Here is a 20229-nt window from a genome sequence, read left to right as displayed (position 1 = left end):
CCACTTTGAAGGGATCTTCAGGACATTCCTTTATTGCTTAACAAGGAATGGGCAGCAAAATGCTGGCATTTATCTGAACTGGAAGCCATGTTCTATTGAGAGCTCCACCAGCTATTCATCAGTCTTCACAGAAGTAATCGTGAACGCTGTTTATTTCTATCTTTAGCACACCTTTTATAGGGTTCTACAGGGTCTGCGGGCAAAGCAAGCTACTATTGGCTAACAACACAGGTTTATATTGTTTCTCCTACACACAAGGATATTGTTTTGCTTTACTCTCTCTTCTGCAGGAAGGTTTCCAGGACTTTAGCCTTTAATATCATGACTTATTTCAAAGGCTGGTTTGTGCATACAGGCCTTTACTAAAATATAAAATATATCAACAATGTTCCTCGCCTGTTTCTCCTTGAGCACACTATTCTTTGCAGACTTCACTGTCAAACCCATCAATCCTCTCTTGGCCAATAGCTAAATGGCACAACTATCCAAACACAGGTGCCAGCATCATCACGCCAGGATCATTCCAGCACTGCTTTGCACAGGAGCACAGAAGGGCTTGGCTTGCAAGGGACATTTAAAGGCCATCTAGTCCAATGCCCTGCAGTGAGCAGGGACACCTTTAGATCAGGTTGCTCAGAGCATGAGCTTGAATGTCAGCAGGGATGGATGCCCACCACAGGAGCAACCTGTGCCAGGCTTTTAAAACCCACAGTGTCTATGTCTAGGCTGAATCTACCACCTTTTAGATTAAAAACATTCCTCCTGAGTCTTTTCACAACAGGCCCTACTAAAAAATCTGTCCCGTTTTTTTTACAAGCTTTCTTAAGGTTCTGAAAGGTAGCAATCAGGTCTCTGTGGAATCTTCCCTCTTCCAGGCCGAACACCCCCAGCTATCCCAGCCTGTCTCCAAAGCAGAGGAGATCCAGCCCTCAGACCATTTTGTCCCTCCTCTGGATTAGCTCCAACATGACCATGTCCTTCCTGTGCTGGGCACCCAGAGGTGGATGCAGTACTCCAGGAGGGCTCACAGCAGAGCAGAAGGGTGATGGAATCTCATCCTTCAAGCTGCTGGGCACCCTCCTTTGGAGGCACATGGCTGGCTCATGCCCAGCCTCTCATCTAGCAGCAGCCTCAAGTCCTTCCCAGCAGGGCTGCTCTCCATCCCTTCATCCCCAGCCTGTGAGATCAGCTGGGCTGGGACCATGTCATAGCCCTTGGACAGAGCTGCTGGGCAGGATGAGCTGCCTACTGGAGGAGGCAGATCCCACTTCCCACACAATTCCATCCTGGCCATAAGGTCACAGCAGGCACTGGGGTCATAGCAGGCTGAGGTGACAGCTGGCTCTGAGGTCACAGAGGTCCCAGAGCCCTGTTCTTGCACAACACCACAAGGACCAAGCAGTCAGTCCTTGACTACGACTGTTGCAGCAGCAGCGGCGACGGCAGCGGCGGCGGCGACAGTGGTGCTGACATTTGAACAGCGGCGTCAGGACAGTGGTGGCAGCAAGAGCTGCAGGACTGGCAGAGAGCAAGGCATCATGGCCCTTGCTCTGCGCCTCTTCCTCCTGCTCCTCCTGGCAGCGGCCCTGCCTGACAGGGCTGCCCAGGCTGCTCCACAGCGAGCATGGAGAGCAGGTGAGCAGGCAGCCTGGTTCCCCTTTCCTGGGACGGTGCTCCCTTCTCCCTCAGAAATGTTTGGGATGGTTTTCCCCAGGGCTTTATGGAAGGTTTCCTCTGTGGGAGGGAGAAAGTCCCCAGGGGCCCCGGGCTGGTCCTCTTGAGGCCTGACCAGGGATGTTGCACAGGGCCTGCAAAGAGGGGGGAGAGAGATCAGAGCCAGCCAGAGTTCCCTGGGCCCCTCTCCAGCTTTGGCCATGTCCATTGACATGTGGCTCCCTTGGCCTTACCCAACCTGCTTGCATTGCCCAGTTCCCTAAGGAAGAAGGGGATCCCAGCACACCATGGAATGGTTCTGATCTGTGCTCTCTTCTAGATTGGGACCGTGACATGGAGTATATAAAAAAGATGGTAAATGGTGGTTTGAAGACCATTCCAGATGCTGGAGGCAAGTTCTCAATGTCCCTTTCCACACAAAATAATCAGTGTCAATGTGGCAAGAGCTCACTCATGTGCCATTTCCCTTAAGAGTCTGAAGGTTGATGGATTGTGGAAACCACACTCTGTTCCCTTCTGGAGCCCTGAGTGATCCCACAGCATCACTGTCAGTGGGAGGAAGGAGCATTTAGCTGTCAATCTCCTTCCCATGTGCAATGCCAGTGTCTCCTTCCATGTGCTCTGTGCAGCCACAGAGAAGAGCAAGAGGGAAGGGGCCAGGGCTGTGCCCTGGGGCTGTGCCTTGTGTGGCTCCTTTGCCAGCCCCAGGGAACCTGAGCTGCTCCCGCTGTCGCTGTCAAGCCCTGGCCCTGCCTGGGTTTCACTTCAGAGCTGCTGGCAGCACAAGGGAGACCATTCTCCCCTGACTGCCATGCAAGGGGCTCCTTCCATCCCTGTGTGGGGCCACTCCAGGAATGTGGTCCCCCTGCCCCTGCTCCTGAGGGGAAGGCAGATATGAGGGAGTGCTTTGGAGGGCAGCAGTCACCCAGATGTACTCCCAGCCCCTCAGGACTGAAGGAGAAATGGAACTGCTTTCCATTCAGGTCCTCCTACATGGACAAACCAAGACAAAGAAGACCAGAAATCCCTGGAGGCATCCCAAGTTCTGGACAGGATGTTGAATGATCTGAAGAGACGTCGTGGTGGGTGCAATTCCATCAGCAGTCAGGGCCTTTCTCTGCACATCTGGATTTGCTGTTCCCGGCACTGTGAGAAGGGATCCAAAGCAGCCTGGCTGCCCCACTGCTGCTTTCACGGCCTGCAGGGCTGTTCCCCGGCCTGGCCTGGCTACAGCTTCTCCCCAGCCTCTGCAGGAAGGCATTTGGCATCAGCTGACAGGGAGCCCAAACAGCAGCACGGGCCATGCACACCCTGACACCCCCTGAAATTTCCTGGTCTTGGGGTAGTTCAGGTGTAGGGGCTGTTTGGAGGAGGAAAGGTCCTGGCTAATCCCAAACTTTGATATGATTTCCTAATCTTTATCCATGATTTTGACCATTATTGCCTCATGATGATGTCACCTCGCCGGAAGGAGAACAGTTCTGTCTAACACAGCTGTGCCTCTTCCATTCCCCAGAGTTGAAGAAAATGGCTTTGCTGAAGGCGGTGTTTCCCGAAGGAAACACGGGACCATGGGCAGCGTCTGCTGCAGGAAGGGAGGCCATGCCAGGCACAGTCCCAGGAGGTAATTGCTGTGCCCCTGGGCCTGAGCCCTGCTGAGGCTTGAGCTGCCATCTCTGCTGCTTGGCAGTGCCTGCCCTTCAGGGATGTTGCACAGATCATGGAAAGGATGTTTAGAGTGACCAGGAGGCAGCCCAGAGCTCCCTAGAGCCCTCTGCAGCTTTGGCCATGTCCATTGACATCTGGCTCCCACAGCATTACCCAAACCCCTTGCAGTGCCCAGATCCCAAGGGCAGAAGTCGATCTCAGCACACATTGGAATGGTTCTGATCTGTGCTCCCTTCTAGATGAGGGTGCTGAGACAGCTTCTCCAGCAGCTGGGATGGAAGATGGCTTGGAACCATTAGGAGGTTCTGCAGGTAAGTTCTCAACTTCTGCTCAGAGCATAATCATTAACAACCTGTCAAGAAACAGGTGACAGAAGCTTCTGTGGCTGTTGAGTTACAGGTGTGTCTGCAGAGAGGACTTATTCAGCTCCTTTCCTGATTCCTGAAAGCAAGCTCAGCTCCCATCGCAGGGGTGAGTAGTGTGTCCCTGCTGAGCCCACAGGCTGAGCCCTGGTTTGTGGGACACATTCATCTGAAATAGAAATACTTTCTGTTAAGGTCCTCCTAGAGGGAGGAACAAACCTACAGAAGGTATCAAGTCCCTGGAGACATCGAAACACATGGATGTGAGGCTGAGTGATCAGGACAGACGTCGTGGTGGGTGCATTTTCCTCATCAGCCAGGGGCTTTCTCTGTACATCAGGACATGCTGTGCCTGGCACAGCAGGAAGGGATCCATGTCAGCCTGGCTGCCCTGCTGCTGCTTTCATGGCCTGCGGGGCTGTTTCCCCAGCCTGGCCTGGCTGCAGCTTCTCCCCAGCCTCTGCAGGAAGGCATTTGGCATCAGCTGTCAGGGAGCCCTAACTGCACCTTGGCCATGCACACCCAGAGATCTTCTGCAATTTCCCAGTCTCAGGGTAAATCAAGAGGGGCAGCTTCAGGAGGAGGGAGAGTCTTGTGTGTGCCCAAAGAGCTGTGGACTTTTCCTGATCAAGCAATCATGACCAAGACATGGATATGTCTTTGACAAGTATTACTCCCTGAAGAAGCCACTTCCCCGATGGGCAGTAGATCCATCTGATTCAGCTGTGCCTCTTCCTTTCTCCAGAGATGGACCAAAAGTCTTTGCAGAAGGCAGAACTTCCTGCAGAATGCAACAGCTTCATTCCAGATGCCTCTACAGAAAGGGAGGAGATAGCAGACAGTGCCACGGAAGGTATATTGCTGTGCCAGGTTCAGCCAGGCTGAGCAATCCTGCTGGGGCCCCTCCGTACGAGACACGTCTCGAAACCTGGGAGCGGCTGCATTGGGTGTCCATGGTGGGGAAAGGGCAGAGGAGGAGGCCAAGGCTCCAGTGTGTCCTGACAGGGCCTGGCTCTGTCCCCTTGGGCTAGGGGAGCTGTCAAGTGGAAGGGAGGGTCAGGGGTGGCTGTGGCTGCTCAGGGATGGCTTTGGCCCGTGTCCCTGGAAGGAACCACTGCCCAAGTGGCTGCGCTGTCCCCGGGGTTCTGCTCCCGGCCTTCTGGGCTCTGTTGGGTGGCACAGCCTGTGCCAAGGGGCAGCAAGGTGCCTGTAGGCCCCAGCCCTGGGGGAAACAGAGAACGTCCTGGCCGTATGCTGCGTGCTGCCAGCTCAGCAGTGGAGTACAGCATAGGCTCAATGCTGCCCATTTCTCCCACAGATGTTATCTCAGAAACTGGAGTGTATGTCGAGGATCCCGTGCGCCTGCCAAGAATTGTCTGCCCGCAAGACATCCGCAGGTCCTGCATGATAGGCACTGTAGTGACACTGATCACAGTGCCACTTGTGCTTATATTCTGCTATTTTGGGATCCAGAAAGTCTACGAGATCAGACGGTAATTTGTTGATTTTTCTCCAGTTTTCCTAAAACTCTGCTTATAGCACTGGTAGCCTGACGTACAGTCAGTGCTGCTGTGCGCTTGTGGCTAGTCCTTGGTTTCCAAATAACTCTCCTGAGAGTTCTGCTGCTGCCCAGGCCTTTCATTGGCCTCCTAATTGCTGGGCCTTGTCCTGGGGAGTCTGCTCGTGCTGCAGCTCATGCTGGCTCCCACGGAGGCTGCCTGGCCAAGAGCAGCCCCAGGAGCAGCAGGCAGAGGCAAAGCAAGTTCACAATATTTGGCAATGCATTTCATGATCGGACAGAGGTTATTTCAGAGGTCATGTAAAGTTTCATGGTAACAGTGATGTTACCGGACAAGCAAATTTGCTATAATTCAGTGTTAAAACCAATCCAGCCTGATGAAGACTTGGCTTTGGCCTTGAGACTTTGCTCTTTGTGTGAGCCCTGTTCTGGACTGACTCCCAATCAGTCTTGGAGCCAGTTTGGGGTGAAAGCTCATCCCAGCCCTGACCCTTAGCAGATTTGGGCTCAAAGGGGAAGCTGAGGCTACACTACAAGTGACTAGGCTGCAGGGCTCCATTATCTTATTAGGCTTTGACAAGTTTAAATGACTGTATTTTTACTACATGGCTTTGTGTATGAAATTAATTCACTTATTTTAAACCAAGTTTTAAAAATCTTCTTTTCCAGTTCTTCCTCCAGTTATTTGATATAGTTTGTTATTATCCCGTGGCTGAATTACAGGACTGTAAGTACTATAAAATGAAATATTTTTTACACTCTTCTGTCTTTCACAGACTGTTCAAACTTATGTTGGTTTGATGTGACCCACAGAAGAGTTTTGCTCTGCTTTTAATTCAAACAAGGAGCAGGAAAGAATCTCTTCACTTCATAGCTTATGAAAACTACCAGGGTTCTATTTTTCCAGCTCTGGGCTGAAATTTAAAACTATAACAGCAACAAACACTCCTGTAAAGTAACTGATATAAATTAGGGATTTGGTCTGTTTGCTCACTAACCCCTGAGCCCCTCAGAGCTGCAGCTCCCTGTTCTCTTTGCAGACAGAGGCTGGCTATGGATGACAGTCGTGTGTCTGGCCTTCTGCACAGCACATCCACACAGGAGCTAAGGGATCATCCTTGCACAGCCCATCGTGGAAGAAGAGAGTTCACTGATAAATCCGACACCGTTTTATGGCATGGCAGCAGAATAAAGGCTAGAATTGGTCCTGTTCCAAGCCCTTTACATTTTGCTGTGTGTAATGGAGATAGGAACTACAAGTTTCCTATTTGTTCACAATTTGCTGTCTGAGAGCACACAATCCACAACGTCACGGGAGCTTGCAGATCTGTGTCTGAGATGACTTCAAAAACAAAACCAACCTTTATGTGCAACACCTGTGCTTCAAGACTTTACAATACAAATCACAAGCTGATTCTGACTGTTAAGTGGGAAAAGACCAAACCAAAGAACAAAACCAAAACTCTGACCACACAAAACAGACAAACAAAACAACCACCAAGATGTTGCAGTCAGCAACCTCAGGATCTTGTCCAGGGAAGCAGCAGGATTCTGGGGACCAGCATGAAACACCAAGACGGGCTCCCGGTTCACAAAACCATTTATTCAGCATGGGAACAAACCCAGGTCCGGAACAGAGAGCTCCGAACAGAGGCACAGCAGGGGTTTTTGAGGGACAGAACCCCCGAGGGTCTCCACCCTTGAGGGTGGAGTTCAGGGTCAGGGAGCAGTAGAAGCACAGCAAGGGAGAACCCCCCAGGGACTAAAACCAAATCAGAGCACCTGGGCCGCCCTTCACAAGGGGTTTGGGGTGGGACAATGTAACTCTTTGTCTCCCCTGACGAACGCTGCCACACCAAGAAAAGAAAAGAACCAACACAAAAAGCCCCACAAATCCAGAAAAAGATAAAAATCAGGTGAAGGAGGCAGAGATCCAAGAGCAACAAATGGGCAGAGGAACTACAGAAAGACAGGTAATAAGAAGGGACAAATAAGAAGTGGCTATGGCACCCAACTAGCCATAGGTTCTGAGATACTGTTCTCACCCTTCTGAAAACAATCTGACACAAAAATAAACAGAAAATAAATGATGATATCTGTGATAATGGGGCTCTGCATGTTTAGCTGTATCTATCCACTGTGTGTAAGTTCTGTTTTCCTTGTTAAGTCACGTCATCTGGTAAGGCTGTTCTTCTGTCCAAAGAAAAAACACTGCAGTGGAAAAGGAGGCCAGCTTAGAAAATATTAAAAGCGAGAGCTAAAAATAATATGTTTACTTGGTTTGCTGTTTCCTCGTGGATTTTTTGTCTGTCTTTGAAAGCAGCTCCTTGGATGTTGATGCAGGCAAGAAGTCCTTTGTAAAGGGCTGTCTTTGCAAAAAACCTGCCACTTCTGTGATGCAAGACAGAAACAGCTTCCCTTGGGCTGTAGCTGGAAGGCTTGAAAATGTGTTCCAGAAACTCGTGATATGACAGAGTCTGATTAACACAATTTAATGTCATCAAGCGCAAGATGTAAGTTACCTGATAAAATAGCCCGAGTATTTATATGACAAGCAGCAGGAAAGGGCTGTGCATTGGAATGACAGGAAACAGCCCCAGAGTGCATGATGGACAAGTTTCCCAGCCAAAGCAGACCAGAAGCACTGGGAGCACAAAGGGACACACCCAGGGGCAATAAGGGGAGTCAGAAAGGAGTCTTGACAACAGGGGATGGACGGATCGTGTTGGTGTGTTGGAACAGAATTGGTTAAAGGGGAGTGTGGAGAGATATGGTTGAGGCAAGGAGCAGCAGGACCAGGCGTGGAGGTGTGGGAGCACAGGCTGGGGGCCTGTGGGGCTGCCAGGACTCAGCACCAGGCAGTGCCTGACCACACCAGCCCCGGGCAGGGGTGCCAGTGGCCACCGGCCCCGTGAGGCCGCCTGTGGTGCTGCCAGCTGTGCGCACCGGGAGCGCCGGAGTGGGAAGGAGCTGCTTGGACAATGTGGCAGGACAGAGACTGGCTCTGGTATACGGTGTGTGGTAAATAGAGTGAGCACAAGGAGGAAAGGTGAAGGTGCTGGCAGAATTTTTCCAGCCCAAGAGGGAAAAAGCGCAGGGTCCAAGAGGTCTCCCAGGACAGAGGGGATGGGGTCGGCCACAAGGAAGTGGCAGAGGCGTTCTCTCCCCGGCAGGGGACACCCAACCCAAACAGCAGTTGGGAAAGAATCAGTGTGCTGTCCTGCAGGGCAGAGGGACACTGGGAACGGCAATGTCTGCAGAAACAGCAGGACCCTCAGGAAGAGTAAGTCCAGAGGATAATGGAAATGGATTGCTAAGAGTGTCAAGGGCTCCCATTGTACCAGGGATCCACCAACCTGGAGCCTTTGGTGACTTTTAAAGTGGGTCTGGATCGAGAGGAGGTGTGTGTCCTAGTAAACACAGGCGCCTCTCGATCCACCTTAATTTTTATCCCTGAAAGGGGAAAAAATGTCAGAAGGATTTTTTGATTGTTCAAGAGAGTTGTGAAAATTGTGGTTTCTTCTGTAGGTTCCGAAGTTTGAATGCATCTTTCTGTGAGAGAATTGTAGAAATTGTAGTAAATGAATTTGAGGATTTAATTCATTTGTCTACATGGGGTTTTGTGCAGAGCTGAAAGGCTCCTGTTTGGAGGGGACTACATCCCTCTGCTTCTTGTGTGTTTTGTTGTAAAAAGCCAGAATTGGCAGGTTTTAGTTAAGAAGCCAATTCTGCAACTCTGCAGCTGCTGCTCCGACAGAGATCACAGAACCATCTACAAAGCCTGGGCAAGATTTTAAGCCTTTCATTACTCAGATGAGACTTGCAGATTAACCCTTTTATCCAGAGAGAGAAAAAGAGAGTAATCAACATGTAAAGAGACGTTATAAACTATCAGAGACAGTAAAGAAAAGAATTAAGCTTCAGAAGAGCTAGAGAATAAGGAGATGCTTTAATTAAGCTGAAATATTTTTCTGTTAAAGTTATGGAGATGGACAATAGTGTCCTGAAAAAACTCCTTTAATTCATGACAGAGTATATTGGGAGGAATAGAGTGTTCAAAGTGTGGATTTTGAGCAAAAGGTGGAATAATTGTGATGCAGTGAGGTGCTGAAACAGAGTAAGGCGAAGTAATAGTTGAAGATTTGAGGCCTTGAGAGGCAATGAGAAAACTTCTGTTTCCAGAGAAGCTCACAGAGACAGATGAAGAGAACTTTTGCCTTTGAATAACTCATCCTTAAAAATAACATTCCTAGACTCATGGCCCATAACACACCTCAGAGTGAGGTGAAATGAGAGGAGTGGACGGATGACAGATTTTTTTTTTCTGGGCAGCTGGCATCAGAGAAATAGAAAGCTATAACAGAAATAGTTTTCTTGTGAAAAACTCCATAGATTAGCAGAAGAAGACTTCTGTTTCTCTGCAAAGACTGATGAAAAGACTCTAATAACAATTGGGACTGATTTAAACACCAAAGTTCCAAGTTTTTTGTCCCTAGGTTGTATGTGAACAAGGGAATTTTTGAGTAGTGGGGGAGAAAGAGGTTTTCTGGAAGTTATTCTGGTGTTCTTTTTCTTGTAGTTCTGTTAATAAACTTTCTTTATTCCTTTTAAGTTTTAAGCCTGTTTTGCTCTTGTTCTAATCCATATCTCACAGCAAGAAATAAGTAAGTTTTCTAGTAATTTTTTAGTTACTGCTTTAAAACCACAACACTACTGTAGAACAGTACTGTACTACTGTACTGTATCACAAGTGGCAAGAATTCCTTCCCAGGATGATTCCAGCAGGGGCAAGGCTGCAGACAATTGAATTAGGTTTTCAGGTACTGTGCAGTCTGTAGCCATCTGACCCAAGGGCACAGCTCACACACACACACATATATATATATACTTTGGAACATCTAAGCATGGGAAAGAGTGCTCTGGCTTGCTAAAGAACTCAATGTTCAGTCGCTTGCAGTGGGGCTGTTCTTAGGGGGCACCCAGAAATAAACCAAAATAAGACCCTTTATGGCTTTGGGGGTTAGTGTTTCTTGGGGTTTGTTTCGTTCGTTGAGGGGTGGATTTTTGAAGATGTGTAGAGAAATTCTAGGGGCAAGCACTTTACATTATTAGACCATGCTAATTGTCTTACCACTGACCACAATGGAAAATAAATTACTTTTACCTGGAATTATTGGTGATTCGAGATGTGACAACACAAATATTGTAGCCTTACAAAAACAATGTGTATGGACATTCAGGTGAAAAAAACATGCACAAATATTCTATTCATAAAAATGAATCAGTTCAACATTTGCACACTTGTTTGTACAAAATTAAAGGGGCAAATGACTAACTTTCACCTGATACTCCACATTCTTAAACAGAAAAAGTTACCAAAGGACAAATGTAACACTGGCCATTAAACAAAGGAAAGGTTCCACCTTTCTTCAGATAAGCACTGGAAACAGCACACGGAATCAATCTCTCAGTGAGCTTATTCTTTGGAAAGAGGACTCCTTGTTCCCCAGGGGTGCGTGGTCTGTTGTGTGCCCACAGGTCACTGTCCTCACCTGCCTCCCAACCTGGCATCTGAGCAACAGGGCTTCTGGCTTTGGGTAGGGCACCATTTGAGACCATTTGAGTCTCACAAACGAGACTGTAGGATCTGAAATAACATAAGGCTAAATTCAGGAACTTGTCAGACACAGCAGGTCACGTTACTGAGCAGCACAAAGGGTTCTGTGTTTAAGAACCTGTCTTGAAAGAGACACCACAGGTGTCTTACCTGGAACTCAGCTGCTGGTACTGGACTCATCAAAGCAGACACTGCCTGCTACCACTCTGTCAAACAAACTTGAGAGTTGGGCTGGAGATGGAAGGAGAGGTGAACAATTAACACCTTGCCTAGAAAATGAGAATTGAATTTAAACCAATTTTTTGCCTTTTCCTCTGTTCCAAAACACAGAGTAATAGAAAGGAGAATCAGAGATTCCTTTCTTCCATCATGGTATTATCCAGTGCTGTTTTAGATACCTGGAAGGTGGGGCCAGAGTTCAGGTCCTCAGCTTTTGTGACTTGCATTCACTCCTCAACCTCTGCCCATTCCTTAGGGTGCCAGGCTGCTTGGCAGTATCCTCACTCCAAGCCCAGCATCCTCACTGACAGCAGCCTTAGCTGCTTCTGATTGTGCAGATGCAGCTCAGTACCAGTTGATGCAGCTCTCCAGCTCTCTAGTCTCCCTCTACTGCAGCCTCATTAATCAAAATGGATGTTGGCAAACTGCAGTAAATGCCAATGAAATTTCTTCAGCGTCTCCTAAGTTCTCTTGAAAATCGTGTACACGGAAATTCAGACGTTTCACTCAGCTGTGCTGCACTGCTGACACTGCAGCACACTTTTTCAGAAAAGCTAAGGAAAACAAAATACAGAACCTTCTCCTGGCACACACAGGTCACAACTAAATGAACAGAAAATGTTTGGTTTAACCAAGTTCTACTGAACAAGCCAGCGTGAAAGCTTCAGGACATCACCTTATGTGGGGGGGAGGGAATAGCATATTAAAAATAAAAGCAGAGGAAGTGCCACAAATGCTTTCACTGCACTGAGCATCTCTGCAATTGGCTAGGGGAGCTGTTGCTCCATAAACTCTGCCTGCTCCTGCCCCACGGAATAAGCCCTGCTCACTGTTACGGAATAAGCCCTGCTCACTGTTACAACAGACTGAAGCACAGCACAGCAAGCTGTCCCCAATTACTAACCCTGATGGCCATCCTCCCTCAAGAACAGTAACAAGTTTGCCCGAGATCCTAAACTCTCTCAAACTGAGCTGTGCACAGGCAGAAAATTATAGTCCACAAACATTTCATGCTAAGCCTAGCAAACTTGTGTTCTGTAACTTCTGGTTTCCAAAGCAACAGAACACGGTCCAAATCCCTCCTTGGGTATTATCAAATAGGAATCCCTTTCAAGTGTGTCATCATTGTAAGAAAGAAAAGCAGGGAAACAAAGGTGAGGCAATTTCAAAAGGTACTAAACTAAAGGCAGAAAATAAATTAAACACCCTCCTCAAAGAAAAGAAGCCTTGGGTTTACAACTAAAATACCTTTACAGGGGATTATTTTAGATTTTTAAATTAAAAAAATTGTTTTCCTTTTGTGTGAGACCCATGTATTAAAATCAGCACAGACAAAACTGTACCTGAGTGTCTAAAAGTCTTGCCTGTCCCAGGAGTAACTCTGAATTGGAAATCAAAGGTGTACCCTAGCCTAGGGAAAAGTGCTGAAAAAATACCTACTGCTTTAAGATATGAAATGGAAAAACTAACATCCTGCCTCTTCAGCTCCTACTCTAGTGCAAAGCAATGTTGAATTTGGAACAAACCCAAGAAACTTAATAAAATTAACAACTTTAATGTCCTGACAACTGATATGCCGGAGCAAGCCCTGAAGGGCCCATGGGATTCAGTAATACACTTTGATCATAAAAAGAGGTATTAAAGTGAATGATCCCAAATATTGGACCGAGCTACTGAGAAAATCCCTTACATATAATTAAAAAGATTGAGTTAATAAGGACATTGCATTAATTTGGGTTCATCAATAAAACAACTCTAACAGCTTTAGGTGTCATCTTGAAAAACAGCATTAATGGGGAAGTGTTCAGCAGAAAGTCAGACTTAAATAGCCAGCACTGAAACTCAATTTATTTGTGGGGAATAGGAAATTTCTTCTACAGTTACAAAAAGTAACTGGCCAAGAAGTCACAAGTCCTTCATCACAGGAGTCACACGTGGAAATTATAAGATATGCTTTTTTGGGGGAATTGCAGCAATACATGAGAGGTATATAATAAATAATTGCATGTACAGACAGTTTACCAATAAAACTGAATTATTTAGTTCTTGTTTGAAGAGTATTCTCACTCCTCAGTCTCATCACAGTTTTATTCCTATGCAAAGGCACAGTAAAATGACTGTAGCAGCCAGGCTAGGGCCAGATTTGACTGCTTCGAGTTTTAGAAGCCTTTTAGGAAGCCCGGACACTTGCTCAGTTTGTGAACCCACTCCAAACTCTGTGTTTCTATTTGGGTACTGTTGTACTCAGTCCAGCTAGATTAAAGCTAACTAGAAATGCCTTCTCAACATAGCAAAGCCATAGCCTCAGGCTCCCTGGACCTGTAGGCAGCATGTCCTCACTCCCAAGCTGTACAAGCTATTTTTGGATTGCACCAAATGGATGTCAACAGACCTGCTGTAATCAAACACTGGTTAAAAACAGCACCTGTCTTCAGCAGAGACGGCTCATGATGGCTTCCAAAGATGTTCCTAAAATGCTGTGCTGCTCTAATCAGTTTTCCAAAGGTCCATGAATCACGCTCTCTAGGGAAGGGCAGAGTGTGCACATGGCAGACTGAAATCAGGTGAGGAAGCAAAAGAAAACAGTATTACGTAACAGCGAGCTGGCTTTGAGTTTAGAAGCAACCGGTCTCTCGTTTGGCGTCTTTCTTTTGTCACCATCTTTCACACCCTCCCGCTTACACTCCAAGGTCTGCAAGCCTTGTCTGGAAGCACACGGTGCCAGCGTGACACACAGCCCAGTGCCAGTGCAAGGCTCCACACAGTGGCAGTGTGGCACACGACAGCAGTGTGACACTCAGGGCAGCACTAGGGTGACATACAAAACACTGCTGGTGTGACAGAGCTGAGACACGCGGGCAGGGCGGGAGGTCTCTGTGTGCCAGCCGAGGTGCAGAAAAACACAGCTGTCAAAATGCCAGGAAAGGGCAGAATGAGGGGGCGATATAAAAAGCTGTGCTTGCTATGGCCACCCTGGCTCTCCCCATCCAGCCCGGGCCGCGCAACAGAAACCACCATGTGCGTGAGCTGGGGCCGTCCTCAGGGAAACCCGCCATGGAGGGGGCAAGGGCTGCCGGCCCTCAGGGAAACCCGCCATGGAGGGGGGAGGAGCTGCCGGCCCTCAGGGAAACCCACCATGGAGCGGGGCAGGGGCTGCCGGCCCTCAGGGAAACCCGCCATGGAGGGGGCAAGGGCTGCCGGCCCTCAGGGAAACCCACCATGGAGCGGGGCAGGGGCTGCCGGCCCTCAGGGAAACCCGCCATGGAGCGGGGCAGGGGCTGCCGGCCCTCAGGGAAACCCGCCATGGAGCGGGGCAGGGGCTGCCGGCCCTCAGGGGAAGCCATCATGGGGTATGCCTGGGGCTGCTACCCCTCAGGGAAACCTGACATGGCAGCCAACTCCAGAGGCTTTGATGTACATGTTTCTTGGTTTAATGCCCTTCAAAGATCAATTTAACATCTTTGCAAACATGCATGACATATAAGGGTACTTAAAAATTGAGTCTGATCTAATTATCAAAGATAAAGCCTGTTCCCTCTAAACTTATTTTTTCATGATTGCTAAACAACACGTGAAAACAATACTTTTCTTATATTTGACTTAAAACATCCGTTATGCAAAATTCATTCTGAAGGCAGGAGAAAAGAAAACAATAAAAATAGAATGTAGGCAATCTTCAAAAGGCACAGAGAAGAAAACAAAAATTAAATAAGAGAAGCTTAGAAAAAATAGTTTTTCTCCTTCAAATAGCAAATACTTAGAAGATGAACTTTTGTTGTCTTACTTATCCCTCACCAAACAAGGCACTTTACAGCTTTGTTGTCTCAGTGGTCTATTTCTCCAATCGCTGACTTGCCATTTAAGCTCTGGTTTATCAAAAATACACAACAAGGGATTCTCCATGGAGGAGGGTTGCAAAAGCCTCTGGATTCCTGACCATTCACCTGTGTCAATGCTCACAGTTATCTCCTAACACACCTGAGCTTCCTGTCTTTCTCTGAGGGAAGGATTCGGCTTAAGTCTAGGAAACGGGGCAGGGGAGACCAAAAGCTTCCCCTGAGACACTTTCTGGAAGGCCTGCAAGGACCCTGTCTTTCTTTGGGACAGAGTGTGATCATTATGCACAGTGTCTTGCCCTAGATGCCCCCTCTATTCCAGAAGAACTTCTGTCCACTTCATCGCTTGTCTGTCCCTCCAGTTCCAGGGCCTCCAACCTGCTCTGTAAGGTACTAAATGTATAAGTTGACTGCGAGGTTTCAGAATAAAGCAGTCAACATGGCTCTAACTAGGATTTTTAAGTCAGGCTTACAATATATTTTGAGAAGGAGGAGAGAAGGGGGAGATTCCACACCAGAATCCAGCACAGTCTGGCCAGCTTTCTCAGCTGGGTTCTTGAAGCACAATGTCCAGTGCTCACGCTGCACCGTCTTTACCTGTGTTCTGGTGACCAGGACCATCCCATGGTCAGGCCCAGGATGATGTTGGTGCCAAAGCCCTGTTGCCTGCAAACAGCACACTCTTTTTTTACCCAGCTGGAGCTGAGTTCAGCCTATTTGCTGAGTTGACTTTATCCGTGTTTTCCTTATGTTGGCAGTTCTACCAGATATCTTTATGGCCCCTAAATCCTACATCCTTTGTGTCCCCTGGCAGTGGGCATCCTTCTTCTCAAGCTTTGTCAGCCTCCCTCTAGGTCTGAGATCGGTGAAACTGAGCCTTAAAAAGGCAATTGTAGCAACAAGTCCTTTACTTTCCTAACACCTGGACATCACTTGGAGCTCACAGGCTGCTGTGAGACAGGTGAGATGTCTCTTCTTGTCGATCAGGCTTGAAAGCGTGTAAAGCTCCAGCATGAAAGGCCATCTTTTCTTCAGGAAATGTGACCTAGGCCGCAGTTTGCAACAGCTCCGCGCCCGCCCCTTCCTGAGAGCCAGACCGCTGGCGGCGCCATTCCAGGGCTCAGGGCGCTCCCTGCTGGGCCAGAGCCGCCATGACAGCGCGGGCTCCGCGCGGCGGGGGCTGGAGGGCGGGAAGGGGAGGGCGGGCGCGAGGGCTGGGGCGGTTGGTGCCCAGAGCCGGGCTGGCGCTGCTCCCTCAGAGCGTTCCCGGCCCGCGCTCGGGAGCCGTGCGGCTCTTGCTCGGGGCTCTGGGAGAAGCGTGCGGCCGCTGCTGGGCCCCGGCCCGCAGATCTCGCTGCTGGCCGAGGTTGGCCGAGGCTGCAGTGCCAGAGCTGCCGTGCGGCGTGGCACTGCCAGGGCCTCCCGGCCGGGCCTGGCTGGAGGTGCCCACACCTGAGGGAAAGCCCGCCATGGTAGCGCCGGGGCCGCTCCTACCCCGGGGCCACCGGCAGGAGCCACGGCTGGGATGTGCCGACCGACCGGCACTGCTTGCACGTCTTCAGTAGATGGAGACAGTGGCATCACAAGAGAGCAAAATAGTATAAACACCTGATACAAAACTCCAGAGGGAAACCATAGAAGTGAAAGGAAAATGAAGGTGTGCCAAAAGATAAAGAGCAAGAGAAGGAAGACTGAAAACACACCAAATCTTAATCTTCGTAGTAATTTTTACTGTAACAAGGGAAACGTGATGATGGAAAAAACCTACCAAACGTTTTGACAATAAAAAAGGGCCAGTTTCCTAATTTTACAAGCATGTTAAACTCTTAAAGTAAAGCAGGCACCATTCCTTTGTCTGGTCATGCCAGTTTAATGATGCCATTTGATTCAGTTGTCCCTCAAATACTTCACATAAAGTGAACTGAGTATTTAGATTCCAAGGAATCCATGCATAATTAGTAAAAGAAATCTGCCATTTTGTAGTAGTTCTGTAGTTAGCTAGTAAAAGAAGTCATAGTTTTGCCAGTGGTGCTGATCCCTGACCATCCATACAGGTCGCCTTGAAATGGATTTTTTAGTAATGGACTGCTACAAAATAATGTGTTTTCTGCTGTTAAGCTGGTACAAACACTTTCACTTTTATGGTAAAAACCCAAGTGACCCTAGCAGACTGCTCTTTCTTTTCCACTTGTCGTAGATGTAAATCCATGCAGGTTAAAATATGACCACACCTTGGTGCTCTGTCCCCTACAGCATGCATCTGTGTCCCCTGTGTGAGTCTGAGTCAGGCACCTGTGGCGACAAACGGGAGAAATAGGGGCTCTGTGCCCGAGTGCTCTGCCAGGTGAGTGGCTCCAGGCACTCCCTCCAGCATTACAATGGGCAATCCCTGCCACCCTGTCCTCATCAGCTCTTGCCCTTCAGAATTTTGCCTGTCTGCTTTTATGGCAAGAAAATGAATGTATTGGACTCGTGGGCTTTCACTCATGAGATATCCAAATTGCAGTCAGGTATGGCGGGTGGCAGGGCAGGAGGGAGCCCAGCAAAAGAGCGGGAGGATTTGTGCCAGGAGAGGTTGACCAGAGCTTAGCCCAGAGCCCCAGCAAGGAAGGCCGGCCATGCAGCCAGCTGTGGGACAAAGTCTGGCTCCCGGCAGCTGTGAAGAGGGTCTGGCACAGGGGCTTCCTCCACCAGCTGGCTCTGTGGGCAGAGATCCAGCAGCGGCCCCATCCTGCTCCCTGCCTGCAGCCCTGGGGCTGCCTGTAGACAGGAGCAGTACAGGGGCACTTGCCAGGGCCTGGAGAAGCACAGGAGTCAGCCTCTGCACGGCGACACAGCAGGCATGCTGCACGGGACACAGTCAATGGCAGCGGGCGTCAGCAGCTCCATGGGGCTTTCAGCCTGCAGCATCGACCCCAAGAGCTGCTCTGTCCCTGCCTGCGTGCCTGCCTGATGGGCAGGGCTGGAGGCCTTGGAGAGCAGCGGCCATTGCGGGCACGGGGCTCCCAACAGCTGCCCCCTGGCCCAGCTGGGCCCCACTTGAGGAGGAAGGAGGCTCCCAGCCCTGGCCTGGCTGAGCAGCTCCTGCCTCCTTTGGCCTCTGCTCTGGGCCCCACGCTGGCCACCCCGACAGCCCCTGGGCCAGGCTGTGGGAGGGGCTGCTTTGCCCTCACCTGGCTCCCTGCCATCAGAGCCCTCCTACTCCCTGTCGCACATGATTCTGGTCAGGGGTGAGTCCCTGTGCAGGAACACCACGGTCTCCTCCACGTGCAAGTCCTCTCTCTCCATGGCAGAAAAACGAGTGTTGCTACATAGCAGCATACTTGTCTTGATACTGTCTCATGGTTTCAGTGGAATCGAAGCACTCAGCTCCCTTTACCTGGGGTATTTGAGGGACAACTGTATCAAATCCCAGCATTACATTGTTAGAACTGTAGAGAGCAATGGCTAGCTAGCAAAGGTCATGTTCCCATGCAGCAGTTAGCTGGGAAAGAATTAGACAGTAGAGTTTGGTTAGTGTGAGATGTTGCAAAGTCAGGAAGACCTTAGTGATAACTGTTAACTGGAGAACAGGATGCTGTGATCAGAAGAATGTGAATTCAGCATAGGTGAGCGATCACAGGAATGTGGAATTAGGTGGAGCTGACCTTAAATGAAAATATCCAATAATGAGCTTGCTTTTGCACTAGGTATGAGCCTAATTACTGATGCTATATAAGTGGTTTTAGAGTTACTAATAAATGAGACTTGCTGATCATTCATATTGAGTGCTGCATTTCTTCCGCCAAACTCATCAAGGTGCCCAAACAGCAGGGACCTTTGGGACCTTTGGGATCTTTGGGACCTTAAAAAGGAGTTGGAGTCAGCCAAGGGAGTTGGTGTCAGGGGACGGGTCCTCCACAGCAAGGACGGCCAAACGCAACAGCTATGCCGTGTTCCAGGCAACCTCACAAGAGAGTCCTGGTCAAAAAGCAACGTTGCCGCGCCCCAGGCGTCCTTATAGAAGAGTCCTGCTGTAAGGTGCTGCTGAAACTTTGTAGGGGCTGCAACAGCGCGCGCTGACGGTAAGATGGAAAGGCAAGCAGCATATGATTTATTTACCTGCTTTTTAGAAAAGCGACAGGTTAAAGATTTTGATTTGTGCAAGGAGCTTCCTAGACTTCTTGCTTATGGGTGTGCTCAGGGTTGTTTTCAAAATCCACATACAGTCCATGAATTAAGTGAGTGGCAAAAATTTGGAGATATATTGTGGGAAGCTCTTTTAAATGATGATAGAACTGCTAAAAAAATGAGAAAACTGTGGCAGACAATTCATAATGTTCTTTTGCAGTATCAGGCTGAAGAGGCAGCTGCCACAAAGGCATCTGCAGCTATGTCAAAAAATAGATTATTAGAGGGAATGAATGAATGTCCATTGCCACCCGCCACGAATACAGTAATTTTGACTCGCCCTGCGCCGTCACTGACCCCTGCTGCAGCTACTAATCCTTTTGTGCCATCTTCAATTCCTTCACCTACTAACCTTGCTTCTGGAACGGAGCCTTCGGCACCGTTACCACCCTCCCCTATGAGAAATCCTGAGGTAGGGCATGAGTTAGGTGAGGCTATTGCACGGGAAAGAAGGGAGACATGGGCTGCATTGGCACGGAATATTTTGCAAGAGGGTGATCAGGAAATAGCAGACGCTGTATTGGAAGTAGCATGTCCCGTAACCTTTGCATCGATTCAACGGGGAGGAATACAAGCTCAAATGACAGCTTTAGATTGGAAGTGGTTAGCACAGTTGCGATCTACAGTCAGTCAGTTTGGAGTGACCAGTGAACCGGTTAGACAAAGGATTGATTATTTGTGGGCTACACAGATTTTGTTGCCTGCAGATTGTAGGAGTATTATGAAATTGATTCTTAGTCAGCATCAGCAGTTGTTGTTTAATGCACACTGGCAAGCTTATTGTCAAGAAAGTGTAAATGTGCAAAGACAGGCAGGTGATCCACTGCATGAGCTAACTTTGGAAGAACTTACAGGATTAGGAGCATATAGTCAAGTGGAAGCACAAGCTATTCTGGGGCTAGACAAGTTGAGAGAAGGGATGCAGTTAGTGCAAGCTGCATTTGATCGGATTAAGGAGCCAGGAGGTTTTCCATCTTATATGGGTATTAAACAAGGGCCAGATGAGCCATTTGGAGCATTTATTGATAAAGCGGCTGCAGCTATAGAGCGGGCAGGTGTCCCTGAATATATGAGGGGAGCATTATTAAAACCATGTGCATTACAAAGTTGTAATGCAGCAACCAGGTCAGTTTTAAATTCCCTAAATGCTAACTGGACTATTGA

The 20229-nt window shown here is 48.7% G+C and overlaps 1 protein-coding gene and 1 long non-coding RNA gene across 2 annotated transcripts; one reads left to right on the top strand and one right to left on the bottom strand.

Moving 5' to 3' along the window:
- The first annotated feature begins 1406 nt into the window (after positions 1-1406).
- Positions 1407-6447, top strand: LOC111944509 (uncharacterized). The gene is made up of 11 exons (XM_023947245.2): positions 1407-1635; positions 1994-2065; positions 2658-2756; positions 3191-3298; positions 3582-3653; positions 3742-3813; positions 3900-3998; positions 4450-4557; positions 5023-5197; positions 5893-5950; positions 6264-6447. Exons 1-10 carry the CDS (start codon positions 1539-1541, stop codon positions 5915-5917), a joined length of 927 nt encoding a protein of 308 aa, XP_023803013.2. The 5' UTR covers positions 1407-1538; the 3' UTR covers positions 5918-5950; positions 6264-6447.
- Positions 6448-6805: 358 nt separating this feature from the next.
- LOC147651076 (uncharacterized) lies at positions 6806-16063 on the bottom strand. The gene is made up of 3 exons (XR_015274815.1): positions 13485-16063; positions 10991-11071; positions 6806-10870 (listed from the first exon to the last, which is right to left on the bottom strand). It is a non-coding gene; the product is annotated as an uncharacterized LOC147651076 (long non-coding RNA).
- Between the last annotated feature and the right edge of the window lie 4166 nt (positions 16064-20229).

This window comes from Cyanistes caeruleus, chromosome 11 (assembly GCF_971803275.1).
Source record: "Cyanistes caeruleus chromosome 11, bCyaCae1.hap1.1, whole genome shotgun sequence".
NCBI lineage: Eukaryota > Metazoa > Chordata > Aves > Passeriformes > Paridae > Cyanistes > Cyanistes caeruleus.
This window is presented reverse-complemented; position numbering and strand designations above follow the sequence as displayed.